General features: G+C 36.4%; 3 protein-coding genes and 1 long non-coding RNA gene across 5 annotated transcripts; 3 read left to right on the top strand and 1 right to left on the bottom strand.

The window, feature by feature from the left end:
• Positions 1–32: 32 nt before the first annotated feature.
• LOC132269931 (uncharacterized) lies at positions 33–854 on the top strand. Its single transcript, XM_059771151.1, has one exon. It carries the CDS (start codon positions 33–35, stop codon positions 852–854), a length of 822 nt encoding a protein of 273 aa, XP_059627134.1.
• Positions 855–857: 3 nt separating this feature from the next.
• Positions 858–4,711, top strand: LOC132269932 (uncharacterized). Its single transcript, XM_059771152.1, has 4 exons — positions 858–990; positions 1,365–2,384; positions 3,117–3,613; positions 4,394–4,711. Exons 1-4 carry the CDS (start codon positions 858–860, stop codon positions 4,709–4,711), a joined length of 1,968 nt encoding a protein of 655 aa, XP_059627135.1.
• Positions 4,712–5,792: 1,081 nt separating this feature from the next.
• Positions 5,793–8,381, bottom strand: LOC132270952 (heat shock cognate 70 kDa protein-like). 2 transcript variants are annotated; one of them, XM_059772171.1, is made up of 4 exons: positions 8,154–8,381; positions 6,646–7,597; positions 6,522–6,529; positions 5,793–6,259 (listed from the first exon to the last, which is right to left on the bottom strand). In XM_059772171.1, exons 1-4 carry the CDS (start codon positions 8,379–8,381, stop codon positions 6,065–6,067), a joined length of 1,383 nt encoding a protein of 460 aa, XP_059628154.1. In that variant the 3' UTR covers positions 5,793–6,064. The 2 variants fall into 2 exon arrangements, with proteins under 2 accessions (XP_059628154.1, XP_059628153.1); XM_059772170.1 differs by having other exon boundaries at positions 5,793–7,597.
• Positions 8,382–11,096: 2,715 nt separating this feature from the next.
• LOC132270948 (uncharacterized) lies at positions 11,097–14,419 on the top strand. The gene is made up of 2 exons (XR_009469612.1): positions 11,097–11,629; positions 13,802–14,419. It is a non-coding gene; the product is annotated as an uncharacterized LOC132270948 (long non-coding RNA).
• The last annotated feature ends 1,529 nt before the right edge of the window (positions 14,420–15,948 follow it).

A 15,948-nucleotide genomic window follows, 5' to 3' on the forward strand; every position in this document is an offset into this window, starting at 1 on the left:
GATACTTTGTACACAAAAGTCTTCCTTTTGGCATGGTCAATGACATTACTAGAGATCTTTGGACTGACAGAGGACTCCTAAGAATTACCAGTTCAGAAAAGGGGCTATTTGAATTCCATTTTTCATCCACTGAACAATGTGACAATGTCTTAGCTGATGGTCCATGGTTTTTTGCTAACAAGCCACTAATTCTCCATCATTGGATGCAAGGCTTCCAGAAATCCCTTCACTCAACTATCCCAATCTGGATCAAGCTTTTTGGAATTCCACGCCAGTTCTGGACAGAGCAAGGATTAAGCTTCATCACCAGCTCCATTGGGCACCCCTTGTTTGCTGATCTAATCACTGAAGGTGGACTAAAAACAAGATTTGCAAAGGTATGTGTCACTGTAAATGCTAATTCTGATTTTCCTTCAACCCTCAAGCTTCACATGAGTAATGGGCAAGTGGCCAACATCAATGTGCTCTACCTGAACTGCCCCCCTAGCAGCAGCTCCTGTAATGTTTTTGGGCATACCAGAAAAACTTGTCTCAAATCTCCCGCAGCATCTAGACCCTCTCAACCACGTAATGAATGGCAAATCATTCCAATGAAGAAGCCATCAACCACACATCACCACTCAGCTCCATTGATATCATCACCTCCTGCATCCCCCCTTCACCTCCCAAGCCATCATGGGAAGAATGTCATCACTCATTACTTTAAACCAAATGAAACATTCAAAGTTGACCTAAATCCTTATAAACCTGAACACTTGGGAACCTCCTTCATCTCATCAACTGAGCCACTCTCATTGGATACACCTCCATCAAGAATCCAATGCTCCATATCCTCTCATCCCTTCCAATTATAGATCATGAAAGCGGTCTCTGAATCAGACTTAGCAACTAGCTTTCCTACAAGCATCAACAAGGTGAAACCAATGAAGGGTGTCAAGCTGAGGAAGAAAAAGCTCTACAAGAAGTCAGTGGCCACAGGTCCACAAAGAGGTAATCTATTCCCAACTAGAAAACTTCTCAATGCCATTAAATGGTATCATTAGGCATATGGAACATCAGGGGGTTAAACAATCCCTTGAAACAAGCTGAAGTGAAACAACTTCTCCATCATAACAAGGTTGACATAGTTTCAATCATTGAGACCAAGATTCAGGTAAGCAATGTGGACAAGGTGCACAAATTCATAGCTGGCTCTTGGGAGATCACTCATAATTACCAATACTCCCCCTTGGGGAGAATTTGGATCCTTTAAAATCCGAGGAAGATACAGCTACAAGTGCTGCAGAGCTCAAGGCAAGCAATTCACACATTTGTCACAATTTTGAGTTGCAGAACCACTTTCTATTGCTCCTTTATTTATGGAGCAAATGACTCAATTGAAAGAGAATCCTTATGGGGAGACATTGCTAGACATGTTTCCACTCTCTCCTCTGCTCCATGTTTACTTGGAGGGGACTTCAATATCATTTTATCAGATTCTGAAAATTTTGGAGGGTCAACCAAGACTACAAAAGCCATGCTGGATTTTAGAGATTGCCTTCATCAGTCCAACTTGGAGGACCTAAAGTACACTGGCATCTTCCATTCTTGGTCCAATAAAAGTGAAGGGGTAGCTAATATTTCAAAGAAGCTGGATAGGGTCTTGATCAATGATTCCTGGACCCATTCATTTCCATTGTCTTACTGCAACTTTCTCCCACTTGGCATCTCTGATCATTCTCTGATGATCATCAGCTTAGGCAATCCAGCACCACCAAGGAAGGTTCCCTTTAGATTTTTTAATTGCTGGAGCAATAATGACTCCTTCCTACCCTTGATTCAATCCATTTGGGATGAACCTGTTGCAGGCTTTACTATGTTTCAAGTTGTCACTAAATTGAAGAACCTCCAACAGCCACTCAAGAAAAACTTCTCAACTAACTTCAGTGCCATTAAATTGGAGGTTCAACATGCCCATGATCTTCTCTCTCAATGCCAAGCTGCACTTGACATTAAACCAGATGACAGTTCACTTAGAAGCCAAGAGAAACAACTCATTGCTTTATATTCACTACTGAGGAACTCTGAGGAACAGACATACAGGCAGAAATCAAGGGTGTTATGGCTCAAGGAAGGTGACTCCAATTCCTCATTCTTCTTCAAGTCCATTGCCTCTAGGGTCAACAGGAATAAAACTACCACAATCAACTCTGCAAATGGAGACCTGCTGGATACTGATTCTGCCATCAAGAAAGAGATTGTATCTCATTTCCAGTCTACTTTAGGACTAAATCCTCATCCCTACCCAGGTATGGCCCCTCTCTCATCCTTTATCCAACCCACAGTTCCACCACAGTTCATTTCTTCACTTTGTTCTATACCATCTAATGAGGAAATCAAGAACTGTATGTTTTCCCTAAAAAGTGACAAGGCCCTAGGTCCGGATGGTTATAATGCTCTCTTTTTCAAGAAAGCTTAGTCAATTGTTGGCTATGATGTCACTAAAGCCATCAGGGAATTTTTCACTGCTGGAAAACTTCTCAAGGAGGTCAACTCAACCTATATTACACTAGTCCCTAAACTGCCTAATCCATCATCAATCAACCACTACAGACCCATATCTTGCTGTTCCACAATCAACAAATGCATTTTCAAGCTTCTTTCATCCAAACTTAAGCCTTTTCTGCCACACATAATTGGGAATGCACAATCAGCATTCATTCAGGGTAGAAAAATTGATGACAGCATCCTTATGGCACAAAAGCTCTTGAATGGATATCATAGACACTCTCCCTCTCCAAGATGCACTCTAAAAATTGATATCCAAAAGGCCTTTGACTCTGTCTCGTGGGAGTTCCTTTTTGACTCAGTGTTGCTACTTGTTTTCCCTCCCACATTCACCAATTGGATACGTACTTGTGTCTCTACACCATCATTCACTATCTCTGTCAATGGTGAGTTCTCAGGATATTTCACTAGTATAAAAGGGCTGAGGCAAGGGGATCCCCTATCCCCATTTCTCTTTGTGATTGTGATGTAAGTTTTTTCATTGATTGTCTCTAAAACCATAAGGGAAAGGCCATTCAAATACCATTGGAGATGTAAGCACCTGGACCTAACTCATTTGATTTTTGCAGATGACTTGATGCTATTTTCATATGGAAACCTTGAATCCCTAAGCTCACTTAAACAAGCCATTGACACCTTCTCATCCCTATCTGGCCTGCAAATCAACAAAAACAAATCTCATGTTTTCCTATCTGGTGTTAATGATTCCCTTGAGGCTGCCATCCTTGCCCTACTTGGCTTTGAGAAGGGTGCACTACCTGTTAGGTATATTGGGGTACCATTTGTCTCCACTATGTTGAGATCTACTGATTGCAGGTCACTAATTGATAGGATCACTTTAAGAATTGGCCATTGGACTAGCAAGAATCTCTCTTTTGCTGGCAGACTTCAACTTATTAGATCAATCCTATTTTCTACACAAATGTACTGGAGCTCTAAGTTCATCCTTCCAGCAAGCATAACACATGAATTAGAAAGTATCTTTGGTGCATTTCTTTGGACTGGTCCAATTCTAAGAACTTCAGGTGCAAAAATTGCTTGGGACAAGTGTTGTCTACCTAAAAGGGTAGGTGGATTGGGGCTCCCTAACCTCACAGTTTGGAATAAAATTGCAATAATGAAACAATTTTGGAGAATCATTAGCTCAATTGACATGCTTTGGGTGCAATGGATTAATACTTACCTGTTGAAGGGAAGGAGCATTTGGGAGGTGAAAGTGCCAGGTCAGTGCTCATGGAGTTGGAGGAAGCTACTTAGTCTCAGAAGCAACATCATACCCCTTGTCAGATTAGAAATTGGCGATGGCAAAGCATCCAATTTCTAGTTTGACAACTGGTCTCACTTGGGTCCTTTACATCTTCTTGTATCCCCTCAGCAGATTTTGGATTCTGGCCATGACACTAAAACCAAGCTCAATTCCTTCGTCACTAATTCCACCTGGAACTTTCCAACTTCCATACTATCCATTTTACCTCAATTACAACCAATCTCAGCCTTGCCACTCCCCAACACTCAAAGAAGGGACAAGTTCATTTGGACACCAACCTCTTCAACCAATTTTTCAGTAGCTGCAACAATGAAATATCTCACAAAGCACTTGCCAACCCTGCCATGGACGCACTTAGTTTGGTCTAAACCATCAATTCCTAAACAATCCTTCACACTTTGGGTTGCAATTCAGCAGAGGCTCCCTACCCTGAGTAGAAGATGCACAGCACACATCAACACCACAACTTGCATCCTTTGCAATGCTGAACCAGAGTCCCATAATCACCTCTTCTTCAAGTGTTCGTTCACCAGGCCCTTATGGACATTTTTACAAGCAAGATGTGGGTTTTACATTTAGCCTTCAACATGGAATGACTTGATCAATTGGGCCTCCCACCACTGGAAAGGCAATTCACAGTTCCATAGTAATTCTGTATCTAAGCTTAGCCTTGCAGCACTGGTCTACAACATCTGGATAGAGCGCAATAATAGAATCTTTCAGAAAAAGTACCAATCTGCAAAATCAATTCTTCATATCACTCTGGATTCCATCCGATCCAAACTCCTCAACTCTTCAATCACTGATGCATCCGTTGCAAGTAGAGTCGCAGCTAAATGGGAACTCCCTGAAAGTGTCATACGACCGTCGGCGAAACCACCTGATCGGAGAAATTGAAGAAGAACAAGAAGAATGCTTCATGTTGGGAAGGCTTTCCCATGAACACCGGATTAGTTGGAACCTTTAACGGTTCTTGTAGATCAATTTATTTGTTCATGGGCCGGGGGTAATGGGTCATTGCTCCAGCGTTATAACTTGCCTTTGGGCCACTGCCCCTTTTTGGGCTTGTAATTTTGTTCATTTTAATATATATATTGAAATTTTACCTTTCAAATATATATATATATATATATATATATATATATATATATATATATATATATATATAATTAAAATTGCAATACGAATTCGAAAAGAGCTTACCTTTTCTCTCTTTAAACTCTGTCTCTTCACTCGCCTTAATTAGTGTAAAAGCCAAAGTAAAATGAGAGAATAGAAAGAAGTGGGAAACTTGCTATAGAAAAACACAAAAACAAACAAGAAAAAGTGGACCACAAAAAAAATTAAAGAAGCCTCAATTGGAAAAGAAAAAAATTGAGAAAGGCAGAGAGGGTTCAAAAGGAGATAGATATATCCTTTTGAACACTCTCTCCCTTTCTCAATTTTATATATATATATATTTGTTAAAGGTCCATTAAAGAACAAATTTTAAGGGGTCACCAACTATAAACTTATCTTAGTTATCTAAACTATTTTTTTTTGTGTTAGCCTATACTTTAAAAAAAAGTTTTCAAAAATTTTGGGTGGGGGCACCTGCTCCTTTAGAATTGAATGCTTACTTGCAGCATGTCTTCTAGGTTTTCTATGCTGATATCTAACCCATACTTTTCAACCCTCTATTGCATTCTCAATTCTCTATTTCTATTTCTTCTTCTTCTTCTTCTTCTTCTTTTTTTTATTTATTTATTTTTTATTTTTTTTATCAATTCACAGATATAAAGATGTTTTGTGTCCATTGTCAATCCAAAAGGGGAAAAAAGAAAGTATTCATGAACGTTGGTTCCTTATAGGTTTTATGCTCGTTTGTTTCAAGCTTCTTAAGAAGACTATTCAGCTCATTCTTAAGTGGACTTGGATTGTTCATCTGTTGACCAAACGAGCATAAAACCTAAGAAGCTTGATTTATATTATTGTTGAGTCGAGTCCCTAACTGTCATAAACAATTTGGTTCACAGATGGTCCTGGTCTACTTTGATCTTAAATTTCAATTGATATTTTGGAGTTTATAGTTTCAACATTTAAGGCCCTTCACAACCTATAAATATAATGCATGTCTTCACACGCATAGAAGTTCATGTAAGAAAATAAAAAATAAAAAAAAAGTTGCGCAAGCAAGCTATGGTTTGTTCATGTAACCAAGAACAGACTCCTGATTGCGTAAAAAAGCTTGGTAGTACTTAATCAACCTCCTCAATGTTGGGGCCTGCGCCACTTCCACCGGCTGAAGATGGAAGTGGTGTGTTTGCGGACGCTCTCAAGTTCCTTCCTGTCCATCCACTGTATGGCCCCAGCAATAGAATCCAAAGTATTCTTGACTTCAGCCCTTTTCTTGTAGTCCTCATCTTCAGACTTGTACTTCTCAGCTTCCTGAAGCATCTTCTGTATCTCTTTCTTGGACAACCTGTTCTCTTCATTAGTGATAGTGATCTTGTTCTTTTGACCAATGCTCTTGTCCTCAGCCGAGACATTCAAGATACCATTGGCATCAATGTCAAAACAGACGTTGATTTGCGGAACTTGTCTAGGGGCAGGAGGAATGCCAGAGAGCCAGAATTTGCCCAACAAGTTGTTGTCGCTTGTTCTTGTTCTCTCACCCTCGTACACTTGGATCAGCACACTGGGCTGGTTATCATAAACGGTACAGAACACCTTCTCCTTCTTGGTAGGAATTGTAGTGTTTCTTGGAACCACAAGAGACATGACACCTCCAACAATTTCCACGCCAAGGGACAGAGGGTTTACATCCAACAGCGACAGCTCTTGGTACTCACCACTCAAGATTGCAGCTTGCACAGCCGCACCATAAGCAACAGCCTCATCTGGGTGAATGCTCTTACACAGCTCCTTCCCGTTGAAGAAGTCCTGCAATAGATGCTGAACCTTTGGAATTCTAGTAGAGCCACCGACAAGGACTACGTCGTGGACACTGCTCTTGTCCATCTTGGCATCCTTCAAACACTTTTCAACACTCTCCACACACTTCTTAAAGAAATCCATGTTTAGGTCCTCAAATTTGGCACGAGTAATGCTTGGGTAGAAATCAGTTTCCTCATACAATGAATCAATCTCAATGGTTGTCCAGATAGCTGATGAAAGAGTCCTTTTTGCCCTCTCACAAGCAGCTCTCAACCTCATAATAGCTCTAGGGCTTCCACTGATGTCTTTGTTGTGCTTTCTCTTGAATTCCTGAACCAAATGGTTCACCATGGGGTTATCAAAGTCTGCTCCTCCAAGGTGAGTGTCCCCAGAAGTGGCCTTCACTTCAATGACACCCGTCGCCTTAATGGTGACAAGAGAAACATCAAAAGTGCCACCGCCAAGGTCAAAGATAAGCACATTCTTCTCGCCCACACTTGCAGCTCTCCTGTCAAAACCGTAAGCAATGGCAGCAGCAGTGGGCTCATTGATGATACTAATGACATTGAGGCCGGCAATGACTCCGGCATCCTTAGTGGCCTGGCGCTGAGAGTCATTGAAATAAGCAGGGACAGTGAAGACTGCATTCTTAACCGTGGAGCCGAGATAGGCCTCAGCAATATCACGCATCTTAGTGAGAACCATGGATGAGATCTCTTCAGCAACGAACTGTTTCTCCTCGCCCTTGTAGTTTACCACAATCATTGGCTTATCACTGGGACCAGCAATGACCTTGAATGGCCAGTGCTCAATATCACCTTGAACTGATGCATCACTGAACTTCCTACCAATCAATCGTTTCGCATCTGGAGTTCAGAAAAACACAATACTTTAGGAACCAGAAAACAGATTAAAGCAATAAAAAGTTCAAATATTATCCGTCTCCCATCATCAATGTTCATGTTTCATATATTTTGACATTTAGAAGAGATTGGAGATTGGTAAGTCCTGCTTGTAGTTGTAGGTGTGCTTGTAAGTGTGCGTACGTTTAGCTATTGGAGTATTAATGCTAAGACAACATAATTCTTTACAAATATTCCTATTCAAAATGAGCCATTAAATCCAATTTGTAACCAAACCTCACTAAATTTATGCAAAAGCCAATATAAATTTTTACATATATTGCCAAATAATAATAATAATAATAATTTATTATATACCCATTAGTTGAAAGGTAAAATCAAAATTAGAGAAGCTATACAAATCTGAAATTAATTATTTATATAAATGAAAACAAATATTTAGTGTTAATACCGTTAAACAAATATTTACTCAGTATTAAAGTCGAACCCTCGACTACAGAATTTGCATATATTTAAACAGTACTCAATAGTATAACATAGAATATATATGTATTTGTATCGAAAATGGTGTTGATAGGGTTCCCAAGGACTTGATACTTAGTGGCATCGCCGATGAGGTGCTCGGTGTGATTGAAGGCGACGTAAGACGGTGTCGTGTTGTTGCCCTGATCGTTGATAATTATAACGATGCCGTTCGCGGAATGGTCCGAATGGGAAAACACTCCGACGCACGAGTAAGTCGTCCCCAAATCAATTCCAATCGCCCGAGCTACTCCTTTTCCGGCCATTGCTTTGGAACAATGATGCATAATCCAGCAAAAATTAGAGAGAAAGCGTAGCTGATTAGGGTCTAGATTGTTGAGGAAGGATTAAAGTGCCAGCTTCAATCTTATATGGATTGTTTTGGACCTTTGGTAAGTGTTATGGTACAAGATTCCACCTTTTACTTTTAGCCGTACGACTTGAGGAGTCCGGTTCATGGGACCGGGGAGACACGTTGGTTTTATAGAAAATTGAGCAGTATACTGTAGCTCAATATTTACACTGTGTGGATGAATTGTTTAATAATGTGTTAACCATATGTGCGGAGTCAATTAAGGCACAGATGTCTTTGCTCCAACCTACTATACATAGAAACATATTTTTGCTATGTATGTATATTTATATGGTAATTTTAAATCGTGCACCCTAAAATTTTCAAATTCTTCTAATTTTTTTTTTGAAAAAAAAGAAGAAGAAGTTAAATATAGGGAAAATTATATTTTGGTGACCAAAATTAAACACAATTGCTATATAGTGACCTTAAAGTCAAGAAAAGGTGAATAGTGACCAATCTTGAAACTTAATTGATATTAAGTGACCATTTAAGGATAATTTGGTCAAAAATACTTAAAAGTTTAATAAACATTTTAAAAATAAATTTTAGATGACAAAATTGCCATCTAATGTAAATAATAAGTCATTAAATTCATCCTCCTCCTACTCTCTCTCTCTCTCTCTAATTCAACGTTTTCTTTTTTTCCTTTTTAGTTTATAATTTACCAATTTAAAAAATTAAGATTTCTTTATCAACATTATATTTTTTTCACCCTTTATCTATTTTTCAAGGCTCTCAACCATCTAATATTTTCTTTTTTAGTTTACAGTTTATCAATTTAAAAAATTAAAATTTCTTTATCAACATTATCTCTTTTCCATCATTTATTTATTTTTCAAGGCTCTCTAGCATGAACGCTCATAACATTTACAGTGGCAAATCATACTTTTGAAACACCCTTTAACAGTTAGTAAAATTATGAAATTAATTAACAATAGTCATTATTTCTTGAACTATAACTAAGTAGTATTAAAAATCTCTAAAAATTACAATCTTATATCTTAAGGAAAATCTCTCAGACAAATCAACTCGTAAAATATAATAACTATACCTTGAAAATAATGAATAAGAAGAAAATTTACAATTTTCTCGTCATGTCTCTTAGAATCTTGAAGAAAATGATGTATAATATCCATCATCAGTTCTCTCCCATCTTGATCTTCTCTTCAGAGACTCACCATAATTATCTGTTGTCTTTTTGTTAGTCAATTTAAGTAAGTGTTTATTTAGGTTAATGTAGAGGGTAAATTTGTTTACTTACATAATAATATATTATAAAAAGGCTATTTAGGTAATAAACCATCAAATGGTCACTTAATATCAATTAAGTTTCAAAATTAGTCACTATTCACTTTTTCTTGACTTTAAGGTCACTATATAACAATTATATTTAATTTTGATCATCAAAATATAATTTTCCCTTAAATAATATATTCCCCTTCTTCAAGTATACCATTTATTTTTCCTTTTCTAATTTTTGTTTCCGTTTTCAAAAAATTTATTTTTTCACTTATGTATAATTATGTATGTTTCTATTTTTCCCACTTATTTCTTTTTATCGATGATAATTGTGATTGTATTTAATTAAAATATAATTAATCAATATTTTGATTCTTATATTTGTAACTATATATATATATATATTTACAGAATTTATTTAGTATATTATTTTACAACTATTTTTTTATTCTTGTTTGCCTTTTGATTTAAAAAAATTATATTTGTCATATTTATTGATTTTTTTTTTTTTTTTTTTTCAACAAGTGCATTGTACCTCATTTGAAATAAAATTGTGGCTCCACCCCTGGTCAAACGTGTAACTCATTTAATAAAATCAAATAATATTATTTAAATTATTAATAATACTCGATCAAACATTAAATATTAGAAAAATATAAGTTTCAATCCAACCAACTTATTAAATAATCTCTAATCTACAAAAGAATAAATTATAAGATACAAATTTAGATAGTTATTTTGGAACTTAAATAGAAATTTATTTATGTAACGTATAGTTAAACCAGTTACACGAATTGAATCTCTCAACCCAAATACGACACGATTAACTAAACGTATTAATTGTGTCAACCTGTTTATGACCTGAATCTATTTAAGGTCAACCCAAATCCGTTTAACTTGTGTCGTGTTCGAATCGTTTGACGGGTCATGTCAAACTTTGCCACTCTTAATAAAACGTAACAAAAGACTTTTGATTTTTCTTTTTAAGTAATTAATTAAGTGATACAAAATAATATATATTTTCTTTGATTGCAATAAATAGTGTTCAGTAATGGAGTGTTGCGAACTCTTTATCCAATCTTCAATAAGAAAAAAGTGGAATAAATTACAATGACCTACTTCGACATTTGGCCTAAAATATAAATAAATTTGATATTAGATATTTTTTTTGCAAAGACTTCCTTGTGTCAAATTTAGTTTTTTTTGGAGTGCTTTTATTAATCTACCCTTATTATAATATTGTTAAAAAAATAAAAATGTCCGGGAATTGAAAATGGTCATTTTTCTCACTACATTGGCCTTACAATTGGCCAAATTTTATATATATATATATATATAAGGGTAAGAGCAATAATCACTCGTATGGTATATATAGTACAAGAAAACAAGGCTTTTGGAATGAATTATTTGGAACGGTTTAAAAATTGTTTCAAATGAGCCTGGTTGTTGGGACGATAACATATTTACCGTCCCAAATGAAAAAAAATAAAATACTGAGAATATTTTTAGTCGGAAAATGAGGTTATTGGATAGATTATTTTAACGGTTTAAAAATTGTCTCAAATGAGTCTGATTTTTGGGACGACAATATATCTACTGTGCCAAATGAACCGAAAACTGACCGACTTAACCTAATGTCATATGTCATCTATCTACTCTCTCTATACCGCCGACGCCGCACCAGTAGCAACTATTTCACACTGGCCAGCTCGGCTTGCCACACTCTTCTCGGCGTGGAGGGATATACATACGAAAAACCAAGGCTAAGAAGGAATTCATTTGTAGAAGCATAGTGAGGAGGATCGATTGAATTTGGAAGCTCTGCTTTTTCGCTCCTTCTAATCTCTCTCATGTCAATCGGAGCTCTCTCTCTCTCTCTCTCTCTCTCTCTCGATCGTTGATTGAAATCGACAACTATCCGTAAGTTTTCGCAATCATTCTTACTGTTATTGTGTGCATAATTTCTTCAATGGCCTCCACCTACCACGTCCTTTCCACTTTCCCATTCAATTTTCCAATTTATTGTTTGTTTCCTGAGAAAACACCTCATATACATACATACATATATGCCTGTATATGGTTTGGCATTGACTGATCGAATTATTTTTTTTCTAATTTAAAATCATTAAAGAATTAACAGTTTTACGAGCCCAATCCTCTCCCAATCCCAAAGCTTTACGAGCTTGTCATCAGATGCAGAAAGCACATATGGAAGGGTTGGAAGTACGCCTCAAATTGTTTAACTTTTTCATTGGTATCGTAGTTGTATAGATCCAGCAAAAATCCAGTGTTCACGCGCTATAAACTTGGCTGATCTTACTGCAAACACATACACAAAGTTGAAATGTAAAGACTAAAGACTAGAGTGAATTGTGTTAGATGAAAGGGAAAATGCAAACAAAAAATGTGGTGATTGTATACTTGATGAGTAGAAGAGGTTATTCCTTTCTGCAGAGAAAATTGTTGCATCTTTTTTTCCCCAATCTTACGGTTCAATATTCAATAATATGAATTAATAGAAAGAAAATTTAATCTCAGTATTTCATATTCTTTAGCTTTATTGGCATACATGAATGTATGGAGAGTAATTTTAACATAGTAGTATCTTTATAATATATATATAAAATAAGGTCCAGGTCTGGTCTGGTCCCTTCTAACTTGGTATGCAGATAGAAGGAAACCAGTTCTTCTTCGGTTGGGTAAAACCTAAAACCTGGTGGCAGATAGTCCATTGACTCCATTGAAACCTCTTTCTCTTTTATTTTTCACACTAAAACCACTCTTCTCTCTCTGCAATTTATCTATCTGTGTTTGGTTTTGTGTTTCATTTCACCGTATGGCTTGGTTTTCTATCTGTGTTGAGTCTGTAGAAATGGAAATTGACGAAACATTATTAGTATTAGTATTCTTGTTTTTGGCATTGTCTTGATTGAATCTTAATGCAAGTGCACCAACCTTGAACATGGTGTTTCAGACTCTTGTTCCTTTTGCTTACCATCATATCAAAAAATTAAAGGGAGATGAAATATATATATATATATCCTTACAAAGAAACTATTTTTCTGTTGGCTTAATTCCAAAAGTTATGTCATCTTGGAATGTCAGCTGATCACTGCAACTAAAATTCCACTGACAATGCAACAAGGAATCGTTCCAGAACAAAGGCTTTACATTACTTGATCATAGAATCAATCTTGTATTAAGCATTGGAGTTTAATGCTGCATCTGTTGGCTTCACTTTTGCTTGTTTAATAAAATATATTATAGATATAAATTGCGTACCTGACTTCCAGTAAGTCCTGTTTGTTTTGCGAGCAAGAGTTTGTCTGAATCCTTGGGATAACTATAACCCAGTTGCGGGGAAATTTAGTAACAAAACAAAGATAGAGAACAATTAAATTGTGCATTTATAGAAATTTCAGAAGAGTAGTTGACATTGGTTTTGATAATGCTTATGGGTGGAGGAAGTGTTCAAAGAAATTATTCACAACAAAGTGGTTCATAACTTTGTTTGGGATTCTGTTTCTTGGATATCTCTCTGTCTAAGTTTCAAGTTTATAGTGTGTAAGTAGAATGATTCTTAGTGATGTTAGCAATGTCATTTTGTTTGCTGGACTAATTTTTTTCCACGATAGATTTGAGTTTTCATTTTTCATGTGCAGATTGAATATGAGATTAAGTTCAAGTTTTTTTTTTTTTTTTGATAAGTAGATTAAGTTCAAGTTTTGATGTTCTAGTTTTTTGATTGAATACTCGTGTTTGATATGACCATATGCATTTTCAGTTAGACGTTTATGTCCCGTACCAACTTTTGTTTAATTGGCATATGAACTTGTACAAAATATTATTGATGCATCTTTCAGAGTACTTACTGTAGTATTACATATACTTATAAATAGTTCTAGCATCTCGATTTTAGTAAAAGTATGATGTGTTGGTGGATGAGTGGTGAAAATGTAAAGTAAAATGCTTTGTTAATTGTAGTATGATGTTTATGGAGATGGCTGATAATTGTTCTTCATTTAATTAACTTCATTGATCCATCTGTTTATGTTCTTCATTGATAATTGATCTTCATTTTGCAAAGTGCAGGACAAAATGGTGGCCCAATGATTAGATCCATCTGTTTATGTGGATGCTAGTAGTTTCAGTCCAGGTGGATGAGCAGATTTTGGAGAACTGTCTTGGAACAGGAAAGGGTACATATTTCCGTGGCTTCGGTTATGGAAAGAAGGCTCCATCAGCATCCTCAAGTCCTAAGAGGAAGACAAATGCAGAGTGGGAGGCAGAGTTGGAGGCTGAAAGGAGGAAGTCTAATAGAGCTAAACAAAAATGTGATGAAATGTTGGAATCCATAAATGATTTGAAGGCAACAGTGGAAGGTATCTTGGAGAATCAAAGGGTGTCTTCGCCTCAATTCATGTTCACACCATTCAGCAGATATCGTCCTGCACTTGGCAGCCCACAGAGCAGCAACCTCCTTATGGATCTTTTGGCAGCCTATTAAATAATCCGCAGCCACCGAAGTTTGGCCCATTTGGTCAGTACACATCGCTCAACTCCGACTCACCAACAAATGATGAATGATTCCAGCTATGTTATTGATATATACCTATTATGCTATTAGGTGCTGATTTGACCATAATTGATATCACTTTGTTTTTTAATTAATGGTTATTAAATTTATTTTTTGTATTAATTTTGACTTTACATTCACCTTCTTTATAGTTTTAATGAATGAGTATAAGATATTACAGGCAGGCAAAAAGAAATTTGGACTGCTGAAATTGTAGCTAGGCATACCACCATTAAAATAATAAAAATAAGAAAACGAAAATAGGGACACAAAGAATTTTGTCCTGGGAGAGAAAACATCCATCCCAAATACTTATTTGGGACATAAAAATAATCGTCCCAAATACTTAATTTGGACGAATAAACATCCGTCCCAAATATTTAATTGAGACATAAAAACAACCGTCCCAAATAGGGACGGAGGCGAATCTTCCATCCCAAATACTTATTTCTATCCCAATTATACCGTCCCTAAAGCCCTTTTGGGACGCAACTAATTGAGACGGTGACATTAACCGTCCCTAAAAGGTAATAGGGACGATTTTAGTACTTTTAGAGACATTTTTTTTTTTTTTTTTCTTTCTAATAACTAAAATTCTTGTAGATGCAAATAGAGTATTATAAGTCTTTAATCTTTATTTTTGGTGCAAACAATAACCTGGATACTGAAAAGACTAAACTACCCCTCTGTAACATAATAAAAAAGTAATTAAATATAAAATTACTAAAGTACCCCTTTCTTCATCTTTTCTGTTGAATTGTGTCTTGCACCCACCTCCCACCATGGCCACCATCGGACTGATCTGGAGCTTTGCCGACGTGGGTCGCCGTTGCTTGTAGCGTCGTTGGACTGCACTCGGTTATAGCTCGAAGTTTCACGGGACTGAGAAGCATGTAGTTTTGTCTGTTGGGGCTCGTTGCCGAAAACAATGGAGGTTTATGCACTTGGAGTACGCCAGACTGTCTGCTGAAGTTTTGTGCTACTCTGAAGCTCACCGGATTGAGGTCTCTTAAAAGTGAGAATTTCATAGAGGGTTTTGGTGAATCTTCCAAACATAACTCATACAATTCCCTTTCTCTTTCATCTTTAATGACACCGTTTACATCACAAGGACGCATTCGGTTACTCTACAATGGTGATAGAGTGTCGAATGGTTTGGAACCCAAATACCCATTTCCCCAAAACCCTCACTATAAAGTTCTTAGCGATGGCTTGAGGTTCACCAACGTAGCCCAAATACCATTTCGATTTCTTAAGTAAAGTTGTGGGTTTTATTCTCTTTATGGGCAATTTTAATCGTATTTGGAGTTGTGGGTTCTTGGTATGGACCAATATAAGACATAGTTTTAGAGGTTTCTTTCTTTTAGTGGTTATTTTAAGTGTTTGTTTGAAGTTCCAAATGAGGTTCAACCTTTATTTGATAAAATTAGTGACCTCTATGAGAACTTCGGATGGCATTAAAACCCATGAAGGAAATCAATTATTTAGGCTTTGTATGGATACATAGGAGAGAAAAGAAAAGAAAAGATAACAATAACCTCTAATTATGTTTAGATGATAGATAGAAGAGAAAAGAAAAGAAATGATAGTATTCTTGTTTGGATATGATAGAGGGGAGAAAATAAGAGAATGATAACAACTAAATTACTATCACATATTTTTA

Source organism: Cornus florida, unplaced genomic scaffold (genome assembly GCF_030987335.1).
Source record: "Cornus florida cultivar Cherokee Brave unplaced genomic scaffold, ASM3098733v1 CherokeeBrave_3.0.0_Hap2_Chr08, whole genome shotgun sequence".
NCBI classification, from domain to species: domain Eukaryota; kingdom Viridiplantae; phylum Streptophyta; class Magnoliopsida; order Cornales; family Cornaceae; genus Cornus; species Cornus florida.